This window comes from Echiichthys vipera, assembly GCF_963691815.1.
Source record: "Echiichthys vipera genome assembly, chromosome: 17".
In the NCBI taxonomy this organism is placed as follows: Eukaryota; Metazoa; Chordata; class Actinopteri; order Perciformes; family Trachinidae; genus Echiichthys; species Echiichthys vipera.
In genome coordinates this window covers 12,156,241-12,166,853 of record NC_139842.1, presented here as the reverse complement: position 1 = coordinate 12,166,853, position 10,613 = coordinate 12,156,241, and the positions used below count along the sequence as shown (strand labels likewise).

The 10,613-nt window shown below is 39.4% G+C and overlaps 1 protein-coding gene across 1 annotated transcript; it reads left to right on the top strand.

Moving 5' to 3' along the window:
* Nucleotides 1–994: 994 nt before the first annotated feature.
* Nucleotides 995–2,984, top strand: smim10l3 (small integral membrane protein 10 like 3). The gene is made up of 2 exons (XM_083931571.1): nt 995–1,344; nt 2,154–2,984. Exons 1-2 carry the CDS (start codon nt 1,165–1,167, stop codon nt 2,172–2,174), a joined length of 201 nt encoding a protein of 66 aa, XP_083787697.1. The 5' UTR covers nt 995–1,164; the 3' UTR covers nt 2,175–2,984.
* Nucleotides 2,985–10,613: the final 7,629 nt, after the last annotated feature.

The window sequence follows — 10,613 nt, the reverse complement described above, 5'->3', positions numbered from 1 at the left end:
GACAACTTTTTTCATCCATAAGAAAGGTAAATTGACAATTACGTTGTCTTTTTTAAAAACTAAGATCTGTTCAAACAACGGGGAACACGGCACTGCAGCGTTGTAAAATAACGAGGCTCGAAGTTAGCATGCTAATCCTGTCAACTAGCCTCCGAGGCAAAGTGACAGCCACAGGCTAACTGTCACTTAAGAGGCCACGCCCCTAATTATTCATAAACTTTAACCTCCAATAAAATAAAAACTAGCCTGTTACAACAATATTCACCCTAAGTGTTGTCATGGAGACAATGCTGTGAAAATTGGCCTGTTTAACATGGGGGTCAATGAGAAACTGCTCTATTGTGCAAACCACTCCTAGTGGACACTCGGAGAACTGCAGTTTCTGGCACTTCTGTATTGGATCAACCAGGAAGTTGCTTTGGTCGGGGCTTGGGTATGATACAAATGTGCACCAATTTTCATGTGTGTGGGACAAAGTGACCAGACTTCCCTGTGGAGATTTTGAAGTTTGTAGGGGGGCGCTATTTAGCCATTTTGCGTCGACCATGTGTGACCACCCAAAAATGTAGAATTTCGGATCCAGCTGGAGGGACATGCAAAGTTAAACAACTTTTCCAGTTGGAAAAGGGGCGAAATTGGGGCATGAACAATTGCGGGAATAATAATAACAATAATACCAACAACAACAACAATAATATAATAATAATAATAATAATAATAATAGAATAGAATAGAGATACATGATTGTTCCCAAGCTGGGAAATTGCAGCTAATAATAATAATAATAATAATAATAATAATAATAATAATAATAATAATAATAATACGACTACTTCTACTACTACTACTAATAATAATAATAATAATAATAATAATAATATTAAATCTGCCTGAGAGTCTGGAGTCAGGGGGGAAAGTCCATTTATACACCATAAACTTCCGGGAGTGTCACACCGTAATGAGTCCTCCCGTTGACCATAACAGGATAGGAGTCGGTAGAGAAGCTGCAGGGGTGGAGCAGCTCTGCTAACACAACTAGGCTCAAGAAAAATGGAGTCAGTGAACGATAGAAATATGAACTGTCAGTCACCAGTCACCACTAACTGACGGACACGGTAACCGTAGAAACCGCCCGGGCAGGCTGTTCCTCCACCGCCGGTATCTATGGACGGGCTGTCCTGTTTGGTGCTCCGGTTCTCGGGCTCCGCTGGTCGGACTTACGGAGTGTTTTCCAAAGGCTTGACGAGGACTTTATTGATATTTTTTAATCTTGCCTGGCGACTGCGAATCAGATTTCCCTATATCTACTTGGTCGCTTCGATGATGTTTAATGTCAGATTACAGGTAACCGTTATTATTACGAAATTATTATTATTATTATTATACAAACACTCATCCCTCCTTAAATGGACCAGCTAACGTTAACTGTCTGAAGTCACGTCAATATTTGTTGTTCTGGCGTTATTCATCTTAATATTTGTCTGAAAACTACCTTCATGACGGTTATAATGTGAGAGAGATGAGGTGTTGATTCAACCGTATGATCATTTTGGTGGCTTCAGTTTGAATTAAAGACGATTAATTGGTTAATTTGTTTCTCGTCACGTCAGTTCCTTTATTTTTAGCTCTTTGATGGTTTGTTCTTCTCTTTTGTCTATTGTTTTATTTTCCAATCCTGTAAGCCTTGTTCTTCTTGTGTGCCACCTTTTAATTTGCGCATATTTCATGTTTAATGCTTTTAAAGGTTGTTCTTTCATTTCTTATGCATTTAATGTAAACCACTTTGAGCTGCTTTTTTTGCATGAAAGGTTCTCTATGAATTATTATTATTATTATTATTATTATTATTATGACATTTTACACATCAGCTGACAACCATTTTTTACTCTTCAAATGGTATTTTAATTGCTGCGAGTGCTTACATACATACTGGCCAAGACCACAGCTAATAGGATATCTGAGGTGCTTCAACGTCAATCAAAATTGAATTTGCTTGTATTGTTTAAATGTAAGTGACAGTTGAACCTAAGACCTCAAAAACTGTCATCTGATCTAACACTGCTGATTCAAAGTTGAATCTCAATGACCTGTAAATATGACAGATAACTGTCGTTGTGTACGCCGCCTGACACTGTCTCCTCATCTCTTTACAGGTCCACATTGAAATCCACTGAATCTTCAATGCCTGTATTTGGACTTGGATCAATAAATTGTGGGTGACGTCGATGTTTCAGCCCTCTAAAAGAAACTGCCTGACACTGCACCGCGATGTGGAGGAAGAGGACACTTAATTCTGTGTGACGATGCAACCAAGTGATGCAGCTGGTTGTTGCGGTCAGCCATCGCCTCACAAGCCCAGTGCCTTCACAGGGGGAAGTGACACCAGAGAAGTCTGCAAAAAAATGAGCTGGGGCGAGCGGTGATGTGCGAGGGCAAAAGGGGAAACAATGTCTCACATTGACTCTTTTTACTCGCCAACTGAGATCCAGGAGCTGCTCGTCCTGTCCACGGGGAGTGTGTCGGGTGGATTTTTGACACTGCCTTTCTCTCTGGATATTGAGGGACTTTGAGGATTTTAAAACATGATTGTTACTGTGGTACTTTGTTGCTACTCTTCATCGTCTGACGTGTATGTTCATTAAGTGCTCAGTGTCAACATCTCACTTCAATTCAAAACGTAAATATCTACACCGCATGACACAAACAAGCATGTTTTTGTCCTCTGTGGCTCGGACACTTTATTTGAGGTTAGCTGTATAAGCGGTACACAAGAACAGTACAGCTGCCACAACTGGAAATGTACAGTCTGTTATTAAGTCTCAAAGGGATTCACTGCATGTCTTCTTTGTGTTCGCACACACGCGTCGTCACACTCATTGTTGTTCTTTCTGCATCTCAGTGGCACTGAAAAGGTGGTGTTGTTGGAGAAAATGTTACCTGCAAAAACATATGTTTCATTGCATTTGTTTTTATTTCTGTGAAAAATGTGCGCGGGGGGGGGGGGGGGTGTTGAAGTCACAGAATTAAGGGTATTGATGATTCAATTTGGGAAGTAATAAATTAATGAAATCACAATCCTGCTCCTTTTCTATCATTTTAATCAATCATTCATTCTTTTTCTAGGTTTGCTTAACTGCTTTTTAAAAGAACAGCCAGTTTATCTCAAACATTTTTAACACTGGTTTGAAGTAGCCTTCCACTTCCTTCATTTTCTCGTTTACGTTTATCTCCTCTTACATATACAATATATAATTTAAATAGAACAAAGGGGGCAAATGTCTATCATTTCCATACTACATACCCAGAAAAACAGAACATATAATCATTTTATTTGATGACTCTAAGAATTGCCCTTAGGTGTGAATGGTTGTCTGTCTCTGTTTGTCTCTATGTGCCCTGCGATAGACTGGCGTCCTGTCCAGGGTGTACCCCGCCTCACGCCGATGTCAGCTGGGATCGGCTCCAGCCCCCCGCGACCCAAACAGGGACAAGCGGTGGAAGATGAATGAATGAATTCAGTTCTTCATATTTCCCATATTTTACATGCCTTAGATGATTCCCAATATTTTAAAGACTTGCCAAATAGTTTCCAGATTTTTGCTTCAAATTGTACCACACAAAACAAATGTTATCTTATAACATGAAATAAGATATCCTTTTGTGTTAAGACACTGAGTTAATTTCAACAAAGATCTAACTTCCAAGCTTCAAATTAATGCTCAGGTTGCAACAGACACACACATGCACACACACACACACACACACACACACACACTTTACTTAACTGGACAACTTTTCAGGGTCACACTTCATTTCTTGCTTTAATCCCTAAGTATACAGTATAGCTGTGAAATTGATTTTAAAATATCCTGCTGTGAACAGTTGCAGTACCAGTTTAATCCACACGAGGGAAGCATCCTATTACAGTGCTGGAGCCACCTCCCTGTTAAGAGCAGACATCACGAGCTGTCAACCTATTTGAAGAGGATGCTGGTCGATACAGGTAGCGAAGCTGTAATCTAACAAGAACTATATCTAAGTGTGTGCACACTGGTGAAAGCAGGATTTCTACTGCTGCTCACTGTCATGGTTTATATTATCAGTTTTACTCTCACACACAAAATATGTCATCAATAACTACTTCTGAAATGGAAAAGTAGACTTAGCTTGCTCTATTGGTGTATTTGCATCTTCTTTCTCTGATCTACATGAATTAAAAAAATCCTACTGTGATCCATTTCTATTAGTGTGACCATTTGTAACGACTACATCTTAGTCAGCAGACCAAATTTGGCATTTCCCTTGAATGTGCACTTCTTTTAAGTAGATTTCCAAACTGCTGACACCCTCGCTCGGTGTAAAATGTCCCCAGCAAACTTATCCTAACCAGTCACACTGAAGCCAGGCTGCAGAGTAAAACCATCAGGGTTGTCAAGGCAACTGTATTTCTCCATTTGACAGACAAACCTTCCCGCCCCCACCAATCCCACCCATTTTTTTTCTGGAAAAAAAAGAGGATTTATTTCTCTGGGATTTGCCTGAGGAAAATATTTTAATAGGGTTATCATAGAGGACTGGCAAAAAAGAGAGATCTATAGATGAAGGATAAGTCGGGTAATCTTTACTCCGTTTGCCAACCACCATTTGTATCCTCAGAAAAAAAGGGGGTTGTGCAATAAAGATTAGAGAGTTTTTAGCCTTTGGCATCTGCGGCAGCTCACATGTGTTTTATTTGAGTGAGTGTGAAAGAGTGATAATGCCGCAAATGGAAATGGCAGGGATTCAATTAAAGCTGTAATGCAGCAGTGTATTTAATTCCATACACATTATTCATAAGCTTTGGACAATTCATTTGTGTGGGAACTTGTGTGGGAAGTTGGTGAGCTTTTAAAGTAGTTTTTCAGTATTTAAAACTTGTGGGTTTTATCACAAACCAGTCTTGTAGGGTGCAGATGAGTTCATATCAGTTTAATGTTTTTTTATACGCCATGTGTAGAGTTGTCTCTTTTAAAAAACATATATTATAAACTGATTCTGGTCATTGAGTCCTCTTTCCAAAGCCTCCGTCCTAATATCAGTAGTAAAAATCTGTTTAGTTAGATTTTAAATGAACTTGACTATAAGTCAACTATTTCAGTGGTGGACTATTGTTTTTTATTGAGCTTTGTGAGTCCAAGCATTTATTTTATGCTCTTCCTTCTCGGCCCTAAAGGAATAGTTTCACATTTTTGGAAATGCACTTTTTCACATGATGAGAAGATTCACCATACATATATATGTATGGAAAAATATAGAACTGTAGCAATCAGCCAGTTAGCTTAGCTTAGCTTAGCTTAGCATAAAGACAGGAAACAGCTATACTGGATCTGTCCAAAGACTATAGATTAGAAGCCAGAAGGTTTAATTCACAGTCATTTCTTATATCTGTGTCACATGTTTCGTCACTGCCAATTCCAATTGGAAAAAACTAAGTTAAGATAACCAGCCGCTCTGTTCTGTAGCTACAAACACAAGACTGGTATCAATCTTCTCTGCAAGAAAGTGAATACTTGTATTTCTGAAAATGTCAAAATATTCCTTTAAAACAACATACTGCTTGTAAAACAAAGTATATCCTATAGTTTCTGGGACCAAAATACCAGTAGAGAAACTTTTTAGTTTGGAGATCCTGAACTACACTTTATGGCAAATAAGCAGTTATTTCCCTTCTTTGCTTAACAAATCCACAATTTCATTTATTTCGTCACAAATAACATTTCGTTTTTCTATTGTCCCTGTTAATACAAACAAATCACAACTAAATTCTCCACACCACATATTAAATCATAGTTGTTTATTTGCTTAACAAACAGCATTTCTATTGTGATTAACTGCCACTCGTGGACATTTATAAATAACACAGGTTAATACACCGTGGCAATGCACAGAGAATGGATTATGAATGCTACATGTAAACAAACATTAATCCACATGATTTTATTCGTGATGCTTTTAGTCTTTTAAATTGCGGATCCCTCTCACCTCAGTTTGAGGTTCTGGCACCAGAGAGCATTACTGTGTGTAACATCCTCTATGTGGTTTATTTTAATAGACCTGAGTTACACCTTCTATTCAAATGCTGTCGACTGAGGGACGAGAGGCGTATGCAAAGCGTTCAAAAGGATGAGATCAGGTGCAGAGATGAGCTCCTAGCTGACCTGAACTGAATCAAAGGAGTGAGAGTGAGTGGGGGGGGGGGAGAAGAGGAGGAAGCGAGAGAGAGAGAGAGAGAGGGGGGGGGGTGTGGAGAAGAGAGATTTGTGTTTTTGCTAAAGTCATATTGTGAGTTTGAAATAGGTCATACACGCAAAAGAGCATTCAAATACACTATGCAACTGTTAGGAGGTGTACGTGTGACATTTCTGTTTTAATAATTTATTCTTTCTTTCTTTTTTTGCATTCAGTGCGGTTTTATATTGTGAATAGCTTCAAAAATCAGTCGAATGAATGCTGTATTTGACTTAAATTAAAGATTTTACAAGCTTTGTACCATTAAAACTGCAAATAGTCACTTTGAGTCTGCATCATTATCTTTCTAGCAGCATCATTACATTAAATAGAATAAAAGGGTAACGTTTTCTGTGTAATAATGGTAAATAGACTGCAATTATATTTCTCATTCATCAATTCAGTGATTGCAGCAGGCTAATATGCGCTGTACTGGCCAAACAAGGGGTGCAATCTGGGGTTCAGTATCTTGCCCAAGGACACAACATGAGGACAGGAGGAGCCAGGGACTGAACCGTTGACCCTGCCATCAGTGAACAACTCGCCCTACCTCCTCAGCCATAGCCACCCAGACTGTCTGCTGAATTTCAGTTAACAATTTAATTGATATAGCCGACAAGAGGGGATCAAGCATATTGCACTCCACTATGCTGTTAAACTGTATCCTGGTCACATAATCTCTCTAGTGATAATTGCTGAAATGTAACTCAGCTGGGGTTCATTTTGTGTGTGTTTTTTTCATGTCATAATGGAGACTAAGGGATGTATTAAACCCTTTGTAAAGCTTAATAGTCAAAGTCTTGGGAGGAATAACCTTTACCGCTTGTTATGTAACCACAGCAGGTCTAGGGGGATTGTACACACACACACACACACACACACACACACAAACACAACTTCGCATGCACAAGTTCTGTGGTATACACTGCTGCCTTTGTGCCCCGCAGACAGAGTTCAAATAAAGACTCTACTCATATGTGTCCTTGGGTGGAGAAAATCAACTCAACTTTGCCCTTCGATCAGATGGTGGTTGAGATGCAGAGCTGGATATAAAACCAAAGTGAAGGCAGGAGGAAATCCTGCTGCAGTCTGCTTCCTCTGACCTCCTGTCACAAACGGCATTACCCAAAGATTAACCCTTTCACCTTCCACAACAGGAAGGAGGTGTGAAACCCTGTCACATACCCGGTTTACCACAGTCTAGTTCATGATTTGGGGGATAAACACAAAGAGGAAGACAGATGGGGAACTCCCAAATTCACCTCTGAATCAGCATAATATCATTCACAAAAGGGAGCTAAAATGACTCAAAAGCCCCATATTTTAAAAAGTGACATTTCCATGTCGTTTTTTATTAAAATTTTGAACAGTCAATGTGCTATATTAGTACTTGGAAAGTATCACAACGCTCAATCAAATTTATGCTAATCCCATGTAGTTTGGGTTAAAAGGTTTTCTCATGCAGTAAAAATGTGCTAACTTTGCCTATACTAAAATGAATTATTTTAATATGTCTACATACTGGGGCGTCATAACAGTCTTGGGATTGCATAAATTGGGTCTGACTGAAAAGCTGTTGATTCTTTTGAATTCAGAGAGATTGATTCATCACTTGTGATAATGTTAGTCCCTATAATAGCCATTTCATTGTAACGAGAGCATTTTTTGAAAACTTGACCTCACTGTATGAAAAGATCTGTTGTGACTTCTAGGACAATCACAGCCTCGTGAAACTTTACTACCACAGAAACTCAGGTTGAAGTTCAGGTCGGATGGATTTTCTATCTATATTGACAATCGGGGGGTTTCTGAACAGTTTCCAAGCAGAATTATTCACCATTCAATGGCCAAAAAAGTCTCAGAATGTGTAAAAAGTTTTAGATTTTTTCTATGGTGCTCCTCAAAGTCTTAGTGTCTGAATGTGGTATTTAGGAGGGATTTTGATTTTTTTGTTTTTTTCAATTCTCCGGTGGTTGAAAAGAAAAGGGTTAAAGTAGATATAGTGGAGAAACAAATCAGCACAATATGTACTCTTTAATCAAGCTACCTCTACTCACTGATCACATTGCCAGGATACAGAGCTGGATATATATCAGCAAAATATCAGCACGCACTAATAGTGTTAGTGAGTGCTACTCACTTTTCCCTTTTATCGTGTATTTACAGAAAAAAAAAGCAGGCTTCAGATACCTCCGGGGAACTTGATTATATTATAAAGGGAGTGATTTTGAGGTGAAGATAGCAAAACTAGGGTCGCTCATGTATCTGTGTGTGTATAATTATGGGCTGGGCGGTTTTAAAGGGAGGAGGTGATCACCCTCCAGGCATTGCCGTGGTGACTGGAGCACATGAAGTGGTATGACTGCTCAATCAGGTCACATGAAGTCGGTCAGGAGTACCACAGACGTTTCCCATGATGGTCGGCCTAATCTGCCAGACGCGCATCTCCCTGGGGGTACGTATGCATCCTCAGTGGCACGAGAGACAGACGAACACCCCCCACATGTTGGTTTGAAGCCGCAGACTCTGTGATCTATGTGATAACTTTGTGGCCTCTGTTTTGTGGTGTGGACGTGAAAGAGAACAAACTCTAAACCAACTGAACCAAATTTATATTTTGTTGATTTTTAAAGCTGCAACTTCATCACCAGGGAGATCTGGGACACACCGAGAGGTTTCTTTCATGACTCATACACACATAAGCATGACATTTATGTGGAGCAGAGCTTACTGAGTATGTTTGTGTCAGAGAGGCAGACTCAGGGATCTAATTGCTTTTAATGGAACTTACTTCTTCAGTGAGGATGCTCTGCTTGACCGGGTCCAGCGCTGACAGAAACATACAATAACACCGTATTTGTGAACCATATTTCAAGAGCTATTGCCGACATTATGCATATGACCTATTTTCCACTTGTAGCACAGAAAACATTCAAATGAGGGCTTTCTCTGTGTGATCACTACTTTGAATCAATCCACCTAATATGTAAAACCTAAAAGAACGGATGTGAGAAAAAAAGCTTCCTGGGCCCCAAACTGGAGTGGCTTCATCCAGATTTCCCTACACTAAACACTCCCTTTTCCCCCGTTTTCCTTTGTTTTTTTCCACTCTATTAAGTGGCGCAGATCTCCAGGAATTTAGTTTCCTTTTGAACACATGGAAATCTTCACAACCTGAACTTCATGCCAGAGTGCAGAGAAAACAAACACTGTCTAGATGCAAGTACCCAAATATGATATATTCACACAAACCCTTCATCTTAGGGCATTTGGTTTATTCAGGTGTAACTTCAGGATCTCCCTGTAGGTCTCCAGTTTCTCTCAATCTTGTCATCCGGCACCAGACTGGATAGTACCGGTTTGAGGGGGTTCACTGGATTGGGTAATCCTGTTGATGTGAATTTATAGAAAATAACTCATGAGAGGCTCTCACTTTCTGCTCATCCCCTATAACCATTATGTTTTTGAAAGATGGCAAAGCAAACCTAAGGTTTTCATCTAGTATTCTCTGAGTATACCAATGTTAAACTGATCATGTACATTCTAAGTGTTGTTTTGCAGTTGCATGCTATAAATGTTCAGAGTTGAAGTTATCATTCAAACCAGTCTGATTAAATATGAAAGAGGAGGTAAATCATTTGCTTCTTCTACTTTAACAAAACAAATAAGTAGCAAAGTTACTGTCTTAATCTCAACACTACAAGCAATCGGGAGACCTGTTTGTGTTATGTCTGGAGAATGTCACTTTGTTTAGGACAGAGGACAGAGAATTAAACATTTGTCCAAAAGAGACACCTATGAATAAACAAATGAATGAATACGTTAAAACATCTGTTCATGCTTGACCATTGGAGTAATGCACACAGGAAGTGAGACCCCCTCCTTCTCTGCGGAGGCAGGAATGCTATAATTGAAACCACGTGTGTTGCAGAAACAAACTCTTTCACTCTCTTTCTGTGTGTGTGTGTGTGTGTGTGTGTGTGTGTGTGTGTGTGTGTGTGTGTGTGTGTGTGTGTGTGTGTGTGTGTGTGTGTGTGTGTGTGTGTGTGTGTGTGCGTGCGTGAGTGTACTTATCCCACTGTTCTCTAACCTGATCTCTCTACCGCTTATGTAAGAGTCTGATCTGAAATCAGTCTCGTATATTTTGGTAGCTTACAAAAAGTTCTTTTTCATTGCATTTTGAGCAGCTGTGTAACTCTTTAGATTAATTTGCTTAGTTATTTTTGAACATACAGTACATTACAGGTAGGCAGCTGTTGAACACAGCATTCACCACATACCTTTCTATTTTTCCTACAAATCCTTACAAATGTTTTGCCTACGTAATTCTTGTACTGTCTCTTCCC

What these genes read in the sequence shown, in the direction of transcription:
- smim10l3 (XM_083931571.1), top strand. Translation starts at nt 1,165, where the DNA reads ATGGACGGGCTGTCCTGTTTGGTGCTCCGGTTCTCGGGCTCCGCTGGT. An exon ending in TGTTTAATGTCAGATTACAG is followed by an intron (nt 1,345 to 2,153) that starts GTAACCGTTATT and finishes ATCTCTTTACAG; the next exon opens with GTCCACATTGAAATCCACTG.